Genomic DNA, 17,511 nt, shown 5'->3' with positions numbered 1-17,511 from the left:
ATTCCCTGTTTGAAACGAAACAAGGAACGCCACGTGACACCCACTTACCTTCGGCCGGCCTGCTCCCGCCCGCCGATCGTCTGCGACTATGCATTTCGCCCGCCTCCTGCGTGCTGCTCCTGCCCGAGACCGTCTGCCCGTTCTTGCCCCAATGACCAATCCGCACAGCGCCCCCCATTCCCTATTGCCCTGCGCCAGTCCCAGCCGCCAATCCCCCCCATCTCTTCCTACCTCCAACCTCTCTTCTTTCTTCTTCCTTCTCTTCCTACTCCCTTCTCTTCTTCTTTCTTCCTTCTCTTCACTTCTCCCTTCTCTTCTTCCTTCTTCCTTGAACCTTCTCCCTTCTCTTCCTTCTTCTCCTCTTCTCTTGAGTCTTCCTTCTTCTCCAAGTTCCAAGTCCTCCATTCTTCTCCTCTTCTCTTCTTCTTCTCCCTTCTCTCCTTTTCCTTTCTCTCTCAACTCTTGAGTGAGTCTTGACTCTTGAGCCTTCTCCCTTCTCTTGAGACTCGAGTTTTCACTTCTCTCAAGCCATTTTTATTTCAATTTTCAGCCTGAGATGGCTTCATCTTCCCGCCCCACTCATCAGACTAGTGGTTGAGAAAGAAGGTCCGATGATTGGTCATGGTGGGAAGAAGTAAATGTTGGCTGCCCATTAAGTGGTGGAGGATCTCGACCATGGACTTGCAAGCTTTGCCCATACAAGCAAACTAGTGAAGCAAACAAGGTAATCCATTAAGCCGAGCATTTGTATTTCGAATTTTTATTGATTTTAATTTTTCAAAGTTATATAAATATTAGAATATGAAGTACCAATTGCCACTTGTTTCATTTTATGCATAATCAGGTCCAAGCTCATCTTCTTCATGAGCCAAATTCATAGGTACAATTTTGTCCGAATGTAACCTTGGAGAAGCAAAGGGAGCTTCGTGACCGTGTAGCAAGTCAACAAGCTTATCTTGCATCTAGACCACGACATCTTGCAGTTGACCCTGCAACTTTTGTGACACCATCCCCATCAAATATATCTAGAGCAGGGTCAGTATCAAGAAGTGCTACCTCCACACCTACTGCAGACATTGCATCGGCCATGGCATCAACAATGCCACATGTTACGCGTAGACAGAGCACACTTGATTCTAGTTGAGATCCCAAGACGAAGGAAGAGGTGGATACATCAGTGGCACACTTTTTTCATCATGACCACATTCAATTTCGTGCAGCCAAGACAAAGTATTTTAAATTCATGTGCAAGAAGATTGGTGAGTATGGCCCTACGTATATACCTCTATCATCAAAGTATGTACCTCCATCTTCATGTGACTTTCCTATGCAAAGAAATGTGCATTTCAAGCTTTCAGCCCACACATGCACATTGTACAGGCATTTCATGATCATGCCATCTTGTCGATTGTAACTATCTGTTCTGGCGAATCTAGCCCACACTTCAAGGCATCAATCCTTTCTGTGTGCAAGTCTAACCCAAATATGCGTGAGTTATGGTCACATGTGTTAGAGAGATCACAGCCAGGCAGGTTTCAGCCTGGTGCAGTCCAGTCGGACTGCTGCAGTCGGACCAGCAGCAGTCGGACTGCCACGTGGCAGTCCGACTGCCTGCAGCAGATTTATTCCAGGCTGCGCCCTATTTTGGCGCCCCGTTCTAGGTGGTTTTTCGCCTATTTATTGCCGACGTTTCCAGCAGTCTACACACTCTTCTCTGTCGCAGATTACAGACCGGTGCCGTGCAGATTTCTGTCTCTGTTCACAGATTTCAGACAGCAGACAGTGCAGACTGCAGCAGACAGTGCAGACTGCAGCAGACTTCGAGGTGGACAGCAGGTCACATCGTCGAGGTGGAGACACGCAGTCCAGCGCACTGCGCCCGTGTATATCTTTGTATTCAGCATTCTTTATACAGCAGATCTTCATTGTACACTGTCTCTTGTACACTGTCTCTTTCTCTCCCTTTTCTCTCTGCGTTCTCTCTCTCTCAATCCTACGCTTCCGCACCGCTGCACTCTGACATGGTATCAGAGCAGTGTTTGAGGGCTGACTGAGCGCAGAATCAACCTGAAAAGGAGTTTCCATCGCGACACAAATTTGCATTTTTTGCGTTTAAGGGCAGACAGGAGGGCTGCGCCTTGGAACAAGGCTGAAACGAGTGTGGGCGCACAGGAAAGGAGTACAGGTGGTGGATTTGCTGCTGTTTACTGCTGTTTGACGCGGAGGAAGTTTGAGTTTTCAACCTAAAAGTGCAGGTTTTGCTTTTTCATCGCCTCCGGCGGGTGAAGAAGCTTCGGGACGCGGAAGAGCCTTAGCAGGCTGAGTTTACCCAGTCAGAGGGGGCTGCTTTTGCGTTTGAGAAGGCATTGCAGGTGAAGATGTCTACAGAGATGGACTTGGAGTTCCAGGCGATTATGGACCGGAAGGTGCCTGTCTTACCGGCTCTTCCTACAGATCAGAAGCTCGACGGCGACAACTACCGCATTTGGCGCGTTATGATGTTGGCTATTCTTGAGTCCTATGATTTGGCGGAGTTGGTACAAGAAGATATTGACCGGCCTTCGGTAAGAGATGAGTCCAAACTCTCTTCCGATGCTCGTGCGGAGTTGGCCAGGGCCCAGTCTCATTGGGACAAACTGAATGCCAGGATTCGATTCTTCTCTTTCTATCATGCACTACAGCCGTGATCGCTCACATCGAGCACTTGACGGTGGCTCGTGAGATATGGCTGGAGCTTGATCAAATGTACAATCGGATGACCCTGATGAAGAGGGTTTCTTTGGAGGTACAGATGCGGACCTTGTCCGTCAATAAGTCTTCTTCGCTAAGGGAACACATTAACAAGCTAAGGCAGCTACAGATGCAGGTTCAGAATGCGGGGAAGCCAATTTCCTCCGAAGACATGGCGATTACACTCTTGTCCCAGTTGCCGCCACGATTCGGTACATTTTACTCTGCCCTTATTGCTTCGGGGCGAGAGTCTACTCTTCGGTGGGAAGAGTTGGTTCCTATGGTCTTGGACCAAGAGGAACAGTTAAAGGGACAGAATGCTTCCAAGACGGAGGCGTTGACAGGTCAAGCCTCTCAGAAGAAGGGGAAGGACCAAAAGAAGAAGGGGGATAACAAGTCCAAGAAGGACAAGGAGAAGGACAAGGACAAAGACTCCACATGCCATATTTGTGGAAAGACTGGCCATTGGAAGAAGGATTGCCCTGACAAAGACTCGAAGGACACCAAGAAGAAGGAAACCAAGGATTCTGGAGTGGTGGCTGCACCCTCATCAGCTGCATTTCTACATTTAGTTGTCATTGAGGACGCTTCACCGAATGCTTCTGATGCTGCGATGGCGGCTCCCCAATCTCGAGAGTGGATTATTGATAGTGGTGCCTCACGGCACATGACTCCTTCATCAAATGGTGTTGCCCAACTGCGACCTTCGCGTGGGCAGGTTCTCATTGGAGACAGCTCTTCAGTTTCTATTGCAGGTCGGGGTAAGATGCATCTTATCCCGGATGGACGAGGTGGCACCCATACCTCAGAGGTTTTGCATGTACCAAGATTGGGGTACCATCTCCTTTCAGTTCATAAGATTTGCTCCCTTGGTCTTTTGGTGGAATTTGACAGTTCTACTGTGCGAGTCCTTGATCGTGAATCGAGGAAGGTTCTATCATCTGGATATGAGGAGAACAGCATTTACAAACTGAAGTCTTCCACTGCCCTCTCTTCTCTTCTTCTTACCTCACAGTCACAGTCTGAATTATGGCATGCTCGGTTTGGTCACCTGAACTATGACTATCTTCGGAAGGCGTCACGTGGACAGCTTGTTCGAGGGTTGCCGGATATAGTGGTGAGCCAGCAGCCATGTGTCTCCTGCTTACGGGGGAAGCAGCATCGGGATGCCATTCCCCACACAGCTTCGCGGCGGTCTACTTCACCGATGGAGCTAGTATCTACGGATCTATGTGGCCCTATGAGGAATGAGTCCCTGCGTGGGAGCTCGTACTTCATGCTGATCGTGGATGACTACAGCAGGATGACATGGGCCTATTTTTTGGCACTAAAGTCAGAAGCTTTCTCGCACTTCAAGGATTGGCTTCTCTTTGAGGAGAACCGATCAGGCCGGAAGTTGAAGACCTGGAGCTAGTATCTACGGATCTATGTGGCCCTATGAGGAATGAGTCCCTGCGTGGGAGCTCGTACTTCATGCTGATCGTGGATGACTGCAGCAGGATGACATGGGCCTATTTTTTGGCACTAAAATCAGAAGCTTTCTCGCACTTCAAGGATTGGCTTCTCTTTGAGGAGAACCGATCAGGCCGAAAGTTGAAGACCTTGCGATCCGACAAGGGAGGTGAATTTGTGTCTAATGAATTTGCTCGGTTTTGTGCAGATAGAGGAATTCACCAGGAGTTTGCCAATACCAATACTCCTCAAGAAAATGGTATTCTAGAACGGAAGAACCGCAGTGTGATCGAGATGGCGCGCACCATGATGGAGCACCGACAGACCCCTCAGGTTCTGTGGGCCGAGGCTGTGGCTACTGCAGTCCACATCCTTAATCGATCCCCTACTTCGGCCGTGGAAGGGATGACTCCATTTGAGGCTTATTTTGGGACGAAGCCAGATGTTTCTTACTTTCGGGTCTTTGGGTGTGCTGCCTATGTTCACATTCCCAAGGCTCACCGTGACAAATTTGAAGCGGCTTCCCGAAAACAGGTATTTGTTGGCTACAGCTCCCAGTCCCAAGGCTACCGACTGTATGATCCCGTCAAGCGGGATGTATATACTAGCCGTGATGTGCGGTTTGTGGAGGTTCCGGCTTCTTCAACGGGTGAGGAGCATCCCGTTCTTGGAGATCCAGGGGAGAGTTTGGCTCCTTCTACAGTTCCACTGGAGCCTATGCCGTTTGATTATGATTCTGTTTCTGACACAGAGTCTACTGTTCCACCGGATCCTTCTGCGGAGTTACCACCGGTGGACATTCCAGAGTCTTCTACTGATGGAGAACGACGAGGGGAGGTTCGGCCTCCTCCTCGCTGGGCCCGTGACACACTCCGTGATTCAGGGATCGAGGGGGTTCCTGAGGAGTGGGGACCGCAGGATGGTCCGCGGCGGTCACGGAGGCACCAGGTGCATTCTTCGGAGCTTGTTTGCTCCAATTATTGTTTGATGTCCCGAGTTATGCAGGATCAAGAGCCCACCTCCGTGAAGGAGGCTTTACAGTCCGCCCCATGGAAGAAAGCTATGGAAGCTGAGTTGGAGGCTATTGAGAGGAATGGCACTTGGTCACTTGTGCCACGCCCCCCGAAGAAGAAGGTGATTGGAGTCAAGTGGGTCTTCAAGACCAAATATCTCAGTGATGGTACTTTGGATAAGCACAAGGCTCGCCTTGTTGCTAAGGGTTTTGCCCAGCGCCCAGGGATTGACTGTCATGACACCTTTGCCCCTACAGCTCGTATGGCAACCATTAGAGCTGTTCTTGCTTTGGCTGGCCATAGGAGATGGCCTGTTTATCAACTGGATGTGAAGTCCGCCTTCCTGAATGGTGATTTGAAGGAGGAGATCTACGTTGAGCAGCCTCCTGGCTTTGGTTCTTCAGATGGGAAAGTCTACAGGTTGAAGAAGGCCCTGTATGGTCTCAAGCAGGCCCCGCGAGCTTGGAACGAGAAGATTGATTCGTTCCTCCAGACTCAGTTGGGATATCGGCGGTCCAAGGCCGATCCGCAGCTGTATGTTCACACTTCCGAGGATGGTTGTGTGCTGTTTGTATTATATGTTGATGATTTGATTGTCACAGGTGATGATGCACAGCAGGTCCAGGAGACAAAGTCAACTTTACATCGGACGTTCGAGATGACGGATTTGGGGCTACTCCATTTCTTTTTAGGCCATGAGATTTATCAGTCTCAGAGGGGGATCTTTCTCTCCCAACAGAGATATGTACAGGAGCTCTTGGTGTCTTTTGAGATGGAAGATTGTCGGGCCCTCTCTACTCCTATGGATCCGAACTGGAAGGCCACTTCCCACTCAGCTTCTTTGGCGGATGCTTCCCGCTATCGACAGTTGATAGGGTCCTTAATTTGGCTTCTCAACACGAGGGTTGATCTATGTATTGCTGTTGGGCTCTTGGCAGGGTTCATGAGTGAACCTAAGACGGTGCATTGGCAGGCTGCTCAGAGGATACTTCGGTATCTGAGGGGGACGTCTGATTTGGGGATTCATTACCCCGCAGGGACATATGGGTCAGATCTTGTACTTGCAGGTTGGAGCGACTCGGATTGGGCCAGTGACGTGGACCACAGGCGGTCTACAACAGGTTACTGCTTTACTTTGGGTGCAGGTGTTATTTCATGGAGTAGCAAGAAGCAGCCCACGGTAGCCCTTTCGTCTACTGAGGCGGAGTATTGGGCCGCATCTTCCACCACATGCGCGGTTGTGTGGCTTCGGAGATTGTTGGAGGAGCTTGGGTGCCCCCAGACTCGTCCTACATTGTTGCGATGTGACAATGAGAGTTGCATTGCCTTGGCAAGAAATCCTGTTTTTCATGCCCGGACAAAGCACATTGAGATCCAGTACCACTTCATCCGAGAAAAGCTTCTGGATGAGACCATCACTGTGGAGTATTGCAAGACGGAGGACAATCTTGCGGATTTGTTTACGAAGGCGCTTCCTCAGGCTCTACTTCGGCAACATTCCAGATCCCTCAGGCTTCTGCCCTGCCCAGGCTCTGAGAGGGGGTGTTAGAGAGATCACAGCCAAGCAGGTTTCAGCCTGGTGCAGTCCAGTCGGACTGCTGCAGTCGGACCAGCAGCAGTCGAACTGCCACGTGGCAGTCCGACTGCCTGCAGCGGATTTATTCCAGGCTGCGCCCTATTTTGGCGCCCCGTTCTAGGTGGTTTTTCGCCTATTTATTGCCGACGTTTCCAGCAGTCTACACACTCTTCTCTGTCGCAGATTACAGACCGGTGCCGTGCAGATTTCTGTCTCTGTTCACAGATTTCAGACAGCAGACAGTGCAGACTGCAGCAGACTTCGAGGTGGACAGTAGGTCGCATCGTCGAGGTGGAGACACGCAGTCCAGCGCACTGCGCCCGTGTATATCTTTGTATTCAGCATTCTTTATACAGCAGATCTTCATTGTACACTGTCTCTTTCTCTCCCTTTTCTCTCTGCGTTCTCTCTCTCTCAGTCCTACGCTTCCGCACAGCTGCACTCTGACAACATGCACCCAATCGGGCCATATAGATGGAAGTGTGAACTATCTTTTCTCTAACCCACCGCGTGGGTCCACCATAACCTGTGACCACTCATCAGTGGCCAGCTCCAATGCACTTTTCTTTATATCTAATTAGTGCAAAGGAAACAAATTTAATAAATCATCATATAAACAAATTAATGAAAAAGGATACAATTTCAGTTTCTATAGAGTTGTGACATGGGAAAATATATTTCATATCTTCACATGATGCATTGGTGACAAGAAAGTCAGCAAATGTACTTACAACAGAGTGGATTGCATGTATTGAGCTTATTAGCCCAGAGCATGTTGTGGGATTTGTTGCACATGGAGAGCCCGCAAATAGGACAGCAGGTGCTATTATCCAAGGATATTATCTACATATCACAATTTCATATTGTATGGCTCATTGCCTAAACAACCTACTAAAGGATGTTTGTAACATGTCAAGGATTGCACCTGTCATAGAGCAAGGAGCTCAAATGGTTAGACTTGTTTTGAATCACCAGTTTCTTCGCCATCAGTTCTCTTTCTGATCGAAGAAGACACTTTTAAAATACTCTAATACCAAATTTTCTTTTAACTTCTTGATGCTATGCAGATTAAGAGAATGCAGTGGTGCCTTGAGACAGTTATTTCTTAATGATGAGTTTACCTCATCAACATTCGCAAATACTCCTACAAGTATCTTATGCTTGGAGAAAGCAAATAACTCCACTTTTTGGGATGATGTAAAGCGGATAGATGCTATGGTATTACCTATTGTACATTTATTGAGAGTTATGGATGCTATGCAACCTTGCACTGGCAAGGTATATAAGGCTATGAATAGGCTGAATGAAAAGTTACAGGAGTTGGCACCAAATGATGAGGCGTATGAAGAGATATGCCATTTAGTTGTGACGAGGTGGAACTCCTATAGCTCACCCATGCATGCAGCTACATTTGTTTTGGATCTTGAGTTCCAAGGCAAGGGTCAGGAGAATGACACTGAGGTTATGGATACATGGAGACTTATATTGTCTCTAATCATGGCATTAGACGAAAGATCAGAGATCAACTTTCATGTTATAGGATCTTTCGAGGTTTTTTTGGTTATGGGGATGCACAGGAGAATCGCTATAAGATTGGGATAACTTTGTGGTGGGAGGACTATGGTTCGGATGGTCCTAAGTTGCAACAACTAGCCATCCGTATTTTGAGTTAGTCATTTAGCTCCTCTTGTTTGGAGCAATTATGAAGTACATGCGCTCACGTTGCTTTAAAGAAAAGGAACCCTCTTGGTGTGGAGAGGACAAACGATCTAGTATTCATTAGTGCTAATTTGAGAATGTTATGTAATAGTATGACAACAAAGCCCGATCCATTCACAGAATGGAAGATGCAACAAGAAGAGGAGACGCATGTTGATGTTGAGAGAGATGTACCAATTCATGGTACACATCATGATGAGGCTAGCACTTCAAGAGTAGCTAGAGCAACCTCAGATCATGATGATGATCTTTAATTTTGTTCACTTATCATGAGTTTCATGATACATGACACATATACATTGTATATGATATTATGATCATTGATAACAATGTGACACTTGGGCTGTTGACACTTGTGTCATACCAATATTATATTTGTACTTGAGTCTTGCAATCTCGCAGTTGCTCTTTGGGCTATTTTGGCATACTGCATTCTGCTTCAGTCTAGAGATTAAACTTTATATTTGTAGTTTTTTTGGAACAATGAGCATGTTCTTTCAACGATTAGACTTCATATTTGTAATCTTTTAAGTTTTTTGGCAATGGCACCATAGGCATGTTCTTTCAACTTAGACTTTAAAGTTTAGTTCATTGTTCATTGTTTTATCATTTATAGCATATGTATTATGCATTTTATTATTTATAATCGAATAGCTTATCTCTTGAGCCTTGTAAGTTGCAAAATTTCTAATGAGTAGTTTTAGAATGATGCATGATATCTTAAAGTTAAAACTTAAAATTATTTGTCCTTGTGGATTATATACCTTAGTTTTAATACTCCAGAGTCCGCATGGATTATGAGTGAAATATTAACTTTTTTCATGAATTTTAATTTTTTAAATATCGTTCCCGTTCCCACGTCCCTATTCCCTAAGTTTGGCATCCCCATTCCTGTTTCCTGTTTCATGTTTCTATGGGAAAAGAGCACACTCATGGTATGTAAACTCAGCAAGAGTTTGTATAGACTAAAACAAACACCACGAGAATGGTATCATAAATTTGATACATTTATGCAATCTCAAGGATTCCATAGATCTTAAGTTGATCACTACTTATACACCAAGAAGGCAACAGATAGCAACCTTCTTCTCTTGGTTTTGTATCTGGATGACATGTTGATTGCAAGCAAGAATGTTCATGCTTTGGACTCCTTGAAACAAAACCTACACAGTAGCTTTGATATGAAGGGTCTTTGTGAAGCTAATCATATTCTTAGTATGCGTATATTCATGGACAGATCGCAAGGTCTTCTCTATCTATCACAACAAGAGTACGTTACTAAGATTTTGCAGCGTTTCAATATGGAGGGGCAATTTGTGACTAAATTGCAGAAACTGAAGAATGGACAGCGTATTATGCACTGCAAATATTGTTCCCACACATGGAATGGTGGCCCCGCTTGTATTCGTGCCCACATCTTGGGGCTGGAGAGATTTGGGGTTGATAAATGCTCGGGTGCACCTCAAGATGTAAAAGATACAGCTCGTAGATTGCATGTAAGTGCTCCCATGAGTTCACAAGATGCATTGGATGCAAAGGTTTTTTATTGGGGAGATGCATCACGAAGTGCTAGTGCCAATGTGGTTGCTTGCTCCTCTCAAGCTAGTGATGCTCATGGAGTGATGCCAAAAAGGTGAGAAATCCTCACTTTCTTGACATGGTGAAGGCAATTGGAAATGTTGGCCATGTTAGCAGCCTAGTCAGCTCAAGTGTGAGTCTAGGATATGCCTGATATTACTAGGTGATTTAGGCATTTTATAGTGGTCATTTTTAGTCATCATCATTCTTCAAGTGGTCTTTCTGTTGGAGAGAGGAGCCAGTGCCGGTGCCCACACAACCAATGACTCACTAATGTACGGGTCATTCTCATGTTTGGTATATGGATTCCATTTCCCAAGCACATCTCTGAGATTTCTTTCTTCGCAATATTCTTTTGTACTTTTGTTCTTTTGTTTTCTTTCTCTTCTATCTTCTGTTAAAAACAATTTATTTCAACACTTGTCTATGCTTCCATTGCTTGCACCTCTTACATGGTATTAGATAGCAATATCTCGGTTCCTACTGCGATTTTTTTGCCGATTATAGATTTTTCTTCCCCATGCTGATCACGACTGCATTATTCAGACCAACAACCTGCGCTTTCAGCCTGCGTTTGGATTTCAGCCTGCATTTGTCAGTTTGCTGCATTCAATTCTCCACCAGCTTGCATTTTTTATTTTCTGTCCCTAACCGTGGCTGGGCAATTGCTTGTACATGCTGGTTTTTGCTGTTTTTGGCAGTTTTTGACTAGTTTTTCTTCATTTCGGGCAGATGACCTTCGTTTTTTATCAGATTTTTTGTTATACTGCATGCAAACTCTCATTTTGAGAAGTCTTTGCTATTGGTTTGGCTGTATTCCTTCTTTGTATACCCTCTATCTTCTCTTATCCTCTCCAGATGGCTACTCCCTGCACTTCTACAGATGATAAGTCACATGGACCAAACTATCTTACATGGAGTGATGTGATGAAAGCTTGGTTTGTGAAGAAGTGGCTTTGGTACATTGTATGTGGAGCTATTTCTCAGCCTTAGCATTCTTTTCCTCTTCCCGAAGATTTTGACGATGACAACCATGAGGAGGTTGTGCTAACCTAGAATTCGGACAATTCCTGTGTGTATTCTGCACTGTTTCGGTGTATTTCTAAAGTTCTCCCGACAATTACCTCCTGGAAGACATCCCTAGAGATATGGTCGAAGCTTCAGATGTTAAACCAAGCACCTTCCCCTATGCATGTTGTGACCTTGTATGGACAACTTCAACAGATGAAGTGTGAGTCCCAAGACACCATCCAATCATATGTATTCCATGTTATACAAGTACAAGACCAACTTTGACACATGCAATATGCCCTTCCAAGGGCATATACTGGGCTTGACACCCCACAAGTTCCCTTTGAAGTTTGATGGAGTGGCGAATGCTTTCAAGGTGCACATCCTCTACACTTGTAAGCTTTACACATATATCCTCGATGTTGCTTGAGCATGAGACATCTTTGCACTTACAGGGAAGGATCTCATCTCATTATGGCGGTTCCAGTGAGACCTTTAGAGCTTCAAAGAGGGGTGACATGAATAAGAAATCAAAGGCCCAATGTTATCACTGTGGTAAGAAGGATCACTTGCAGGACTGCAAGGAGTTAGCAGTCTCACGGAAAAAGAAGAGGGATACGGACTCCTCCGATCTATTGTCATCTCCCTCAAACTTCGAAGATCTTCCAGCCAAGGTGAAGTCCGCGGCACGAAAGAGATCCACTTTTTCAAACCGTGGGAAGGGCTTGATTGCCCATTCCTCTGCTACTTTCTAGTCCAAGTGATGCAGTATCTCTAGTGTCAAAGAGGGAGTGTGAGGGGGTGGTGAGATGGGGCAGCCAAGCCTCATCTATACAAGCATACAGATGCTCATATTCCAACGAGGAATGTTCTTGGCACATCAACCACAATATGGCAGATTCAAATCTTGAAGCTAGGATTGACGTCCACGTTCATGATGAGTTGTTTCTTTGGCAGCGAGAGAGATTGGCTTCTAGTCTTAGGCTCACATGAGAGAACATTTTGGCGGTCTTGGCCAAAGGCAAGGAATCCATGGTCACATATGTTCAGAGGCATTTTTGATAGGATAGTATTGTATACTACTACGAGACATTCTCTATTTTCAAGAGCTGGTACAGTCAACATTGAACTCGGGTTCTCTCCGAGCCAACTTGATGGTGGCTTGATCACCCACTCCTTGGGTATCCATGGTTCTACTCTGGTGGTTCTTTGTTATGTATGATTATCATTGTCTCATTGTATTGTATCAGATCACCCATGATCTGAGAGTGTTAGCAATCTAGTCAGCTCCTGTGTGAGTCTCAACTATGCTTGACATTACTAGATAATTTAGACATTTTATCATGGTCATTTTAGTGATTATTTAGGCATTTATTGCTAGCCAACCAGCTACCATATTTGGCATATTTTGAGCCTATTTATTCAGTGGCTCCTCCTCCTCACTTAATCATCGTCATTCTTCAAGTGGTCTTCTTGTTGGAGAGAGGAGCCAATGCCGATGCCCACACAGCCAATGCCTCACTGATTGTACGCGTCATTCTCGTGTTTGGTATATGGATTCCATTTCTCGAGCATATCTCTAAGTTCTCTTCCTTTGCAGTGTTCTTTTGTTCTTTTATTTCCTTTCTCTTCTGTCTTGTGTTCAACAATTTATTTCAACACTCGTCTATGCTTCCATTGCTACATCACTTCTGATAAGCCCAAGCTTCAAGGCTTCTTTATAGCATCACTTGCGCATTTAAAAATTGAATGATGAGGTCAAATGCATGCAAAGAGATTTGCTTGATCTCACAAAGAAATGTAAAAGATATGGTTGTAGCATTGTTTGTGATGGATGGTCTGGAACACATCGTCGACCCATTATCAATGTAATGATTTCGTGCATATTTGATTCCATATTCTTGCAATCAATTAATACAAATGAAGAGTAAAAGTCAACAGAGTATATCTTTGAAATTCTTAAGAGTACCGTTCTTGAAGTGGGGCCTTGTAGTCCAAGTGTGCATGGATAATGCAACCAATTGTGTGTGTTCACCCTGGTAACTTGGTTGAGCAAGAGTAACCAACCATGTTTTACACCCACTGCACATGCCATTGCCTTGATTTATTGTTTGAGGATATTGGAAAACTTTCTTGGGTAAAGCCTGTTTTGAAAGAAGTTGTGCCGCTTGTAACATTTGTCGCACAAAAAAATACAATTCTTGCTTTGTATAGAAAGTTTAACCCAAAAGAATTGCTTAAACCGTCACAAACTCATTTTTACATATATGTTTATCATTTTGGCAAACATGTTGGGTAAGAAAGTCTTCAATGGATTGCGCCGCATGGTTGTTAGTGATAAGTACTGCAAAAAGAAAGTGAGCAGAAGTACCAAGGCTTTGCAAGTTTCATCTATTGTTTTGAGTGGTTCTTCATTTTGGACCCATGTCAAGATGATTGTGACGATATGTACTCCAATTTTAAAGATTTTGCATCTTGCTGAAAGAGAGGGGTGCCACAATCGGGTTGGTGTACAAGCTCACTGATCACATGATAGAAAGGATAGAAAGTCTTGAGATTTTTTATGCTTCCAAGCTACAACAAAAGGCCCTTTGTATAAACCGACGCAACATGATGCACTCTCCATTGCATGTCGCTGCTTTTATACTCCATCCTATTTGGAGAGCAAAGGATCACTGCAATGATAGGAAGGTGTGTAAGGGTTGAATGGATGTAGTTAAGCATGTTTCAAACTATTATGCAAGTCCTTAAGGGGTGTTATATTATGAGCTAGATAAGTACAAGCCTAAGTCAGATGCATTTGTGCGTCCTATTGCAAAGGATGAGAAGAGGATGCATGAAGGTATGAAGTGGTGGAAAACTTTTGTGGCAAAGACACCAAATCTACACTACTTGGCACTTAGGATATTGTCTCAAGGCACTCATGCTTCACCATGCGAGAGAAATTGGGGCACTTTTTCTCTCATTCATACGAAGAAAAGAAATAAGCTTAAGCCAATAGAAGCTTGTTTTTATACACACCAATTGGCATCTCATGAGCAAGTTGAAGAAAAGAGGATTTGAGAATATATACAAGTGACCTTGGAAATACTAAACAAGGAAAAGAATGATAGAAGGTTGTTTGCTTTGCAAGAAATGAGAGAGGAAGATGATAAGAATTCAGCTCCTGACAATAGGTGCATCAAGTGCTCGTACCTCTAGTGTGCCACAGGATGAGGATGAGGATGAGGATGAGGATGAGGATGAGGGCGAGGATGAGAAGGATAAGGATACTGGAGATGAAAATGATTCATGAGTCAACTTGAGTAGCACATGACACACCAAGTCTACAATTCAGAGTTTTGACCCTTGTGTATTTGGTCTCTTGAGTGGCCTCCGTAGAGTCTAGAGTACTATGATGTATTATGAATCATGACATTTTGTGATCTTAGTGGGCTGATTATAATTTAAGAGTCAATGAGCAATGACATTTTGTGATCTTTGTGTGCTGATTATAATCTCAAAATTCATAGTCCCCTTGTGAAATTTCAATGTCTTTTATGCTTGTTTTTCAAAGTGTAAGCTTTTTTTAAATGTCTACAATTCATATTAAGGTTCAACTTATCATTTTTATATTTTTCTAGTCCTTTATGAAAAAAATTAGGGCAACATATGATTCAGCCTAGGGATCTAAATCATACTTCAATCATACTTTCATACCCGTACACATATGGAAGTATGAGATGAATGTAATCAACTATGAAGGAGACTAGCATACAACATAAGCAAATAGAGAGTTGTGTTAGGATTGATGCACTAATTTATGACATAGATGGGTTCAACATGACACTTACAACAAAGACAGTACACTTGTTTGAATTACATGTTCTACCAGAGAACCTACGATTACAAAACTCCAAGACACCTAAGAAGATACAAGTGCCCTCAAGAAGGCATCACTGACTACACAAGAACCAATCAAATGCTCATGCTAACATGAAAACTAAGATAATAGAGCACATCTTGTTTGTTGGTTTGCCAAAGTCCACCACAAGCAAATTTCCTGGCAATAAAGCAAGGTTGATGAATTGTTGAATTTAGAATGTCTTTGAGCCACTAAACTTCAACTTGGATATTGGACCTTCAAGTTTTCCTTTAGTTCTTCAGCTTGAAGTTTGAGGGCCAACTCAACCTTTTGTAGCCAAAAAGAACACTTATAGCTAGAAAGCTCAAATTTTCATGTGAGATTTCCAGGCAATAAACCTCCAAAATCAAGGGGCCTAAACAATAGGGCCAAACTCTACCACACAAAATACCCATCTCATCCTTCGTTGGTAGACAGCATTTACATCAATTTCTTGGAAAGGAAGGAAGAACTTACTAAAAACAATCACCGTAAAGTAGAACCAGAATTACAAGCAAACATGATCAAACCAATTAAAATTTTATGTGTTGCATGGAAGGAGAGATGTAAGAAGGGTAAGAAAACAGTGAGATGCATCAATGAGATAAAACTTGACTATAATAATATAGAAGGGGGAGAAAAAGTGGGGAAACAGATAGATTTCACAGTACATCATCTATATATGTCCACATGGATGTGCTCGTTACACCCAAAACAGACTTAAGCATTGAGCTCAAAGTTTCTGAAACAAGTAAAGAGTTTCAATCTCGAACTTCACACTTTGTTGTACAACCACCTTAAGTAAAGGTAGTTTTGAGACCTAAGTAGTGAAACAGATCTCACGTAGATAAGGCTGCAGCTTAAAACTTAAATTTGTTCAAAGAATCATGCGTACCTAATCCATACACTTACACACGCACATATATAAGCATTCACATTCCTACGGCGCTCCTGTTTCAATAGGGGATTTGCAAGGTCGAGGTTGCACTCTCGAAAGGGCAGCCAAGCAAAAAAAAAAAAGATAAAAAGAAGATGTCCTTAATTATCTTCTACATAAAGATGTCAATCCTTGAGCTCAGGCTTGTAAACTCTTCAGTTCCTGTCATAGAAGGGGCAGGTATGCTACATATTTTATATGCACGGCATTGCTTCTGTTAATCTGCAAAGGCAAAGCAACGGATCGATCATCGCAATTGTTTCTCAGCAACGGCATTGTGATTTTTGGACTCGTAGTGCTATTGAGGGCGTTGAGATATCAAGCGAAATCTGCCTGTGCAAGCAGCCATATGATCCCCTCGATAACGATTTCACATACCGCATTCTGGAAGACTAAAAGGTCCTCCCACAAAGAGACTCTTCCTGTGCCGCGTGAGTGTGGAATTCAAACGCACTGCGTGTGCTGTGCTATGCCACAGTAGTTAACAAAAGAAACTCACCGCATATTTTAATGGGTGCCTCAAGCTCCAGTAAGTTGGGCTGCTGCATGAAAATGGCTTTCGAGGTGCTGCAGAGCTGCCGGATCTCATTTTCAGAGAGTTGCACCTGCTTGCCAGGGCGGGAACCGCGAACTTCAAGGAGACGGGTAATAATGTCGTCGACGACAGCAGAGTCCATGAAATAGCTAAGAGGGCCTGCACTGTCTAGCGGCAGGGGGGTTCAGAGGACGGCACTTGCCGGTAGGCCGTGGTGAAAGTACGGGGGGGGGGAGGACTAGGGTTTTCCCTGTGTGCTGTAGACGATGAGGATGGGATGCAAAGAAGTGTTGACTTCTGTGTATCTGTAGGTTTGACGACAGGTTAGGGATCCCGGCACGGGCGCGCGAGGGGGGGAGAGAGAGAGAGAGAGAGAGACCCGCGCGCAAACAAGAAACCCAGAAGAAAAGAGAAAGCAAGGGGGGGGGGGGGGGGTGTTTGTTCGAATAATCTGTGTGGAGAGAGACGGAGAGCGAGGAACAGGCGAAGAAAAAACCACCTCCCTTTTTCCGAAGGGGGAAAGGGGTTGTTTGCGCGCCCAGCTCACTTCAACGGCCGGCCGCCTGTTGACCATCCTTCGACAAACCCCCAACCCTCCTCACTTCCACAAATTGGGTAAAGAACCTCTCCTTTGATGTTACCCCTAAAATGTTGCCCAGCTTTTCATTTGGATGGCCTTAAAGTAACTCTTCCCTTCCTTTTAAAGAGACTCGCCGGGATTCTCCCTTGACGCAACACATCCGGGTTTTGAAAGCACATTTCATACGACAAGACGGTTCATCAAGGGTTGATATAAGAAACATAATCCAAACTTCAAAAGCTTCGTTAACTTAAACCAATACAACATCGAATCCACGAAAATGCAACATATGCGGATCAAGTCTAAACTATAAATGCATGAAACTTCAAAAGCTTTGGTAACTTAAACAAATACTAACATTAACAGAATCAAGTCTAAACTATATCTCTATACTAATGTATATGGGGTGAACGACTAACATTAACGGAATCAAGTCTAAACCATATCTCCATCGGAATGTTATAACTATTTCCCAAAGACAAACACATTTAATTGTG

General features: G+C 44.3%; 1 protein-coding gene across 2 annotated transcripts in view; it reads right to left on the bottom strand.

Moving 5' to 3' along the window:
• The window catches only part of LOC148013851 (serine/threonine-protein phosphatase PP1-like), a 34,652-nt gene extending 17,815 nt beyond the window's left edge, over positions 1-16,837 (bottom strand). The window contains exon 1 of one of the 2 annotated variants that reach the window (XM_087667375.1): positions 16,399-16,837. In XM_087667375.1, coding sequence (XP_087523501.1) covers positions 16,399-16,576 — 178 coding nt within the window. In that variant the 5' untranslated portion in view covers positions 16,577-16,837. The remainder of the gene's footprint in view (positions 1-16,398) is intronic. The other variant, XM_087667376.1, reaches the window with a different exon arrangement.
• Positions 16,838-17,511: the final 674 nt, after the last annotated feature.

Source organism: Lygodium microphyllum, chromosome 25 (assembly GCF_053477565.2).
Source record: "Lygodium microphyllum isolate KBCC chromosome 25, Lygodium_microphyllum_v1.1.10, whole genome shotgun sequence".
In the NCBI taxonomy this organism is placed as follows: Eukaryota; Viridiplantae; Streptophyta; class Polypodiopsida; order Schizaeales; family Lygodiaceae; genus Lygodium; species Lygodium microphyllum.
Note: the sequence above shows the minus strand (reverse complement) of the source record. Positions and strands in the feature narration are given on the sequence as shown.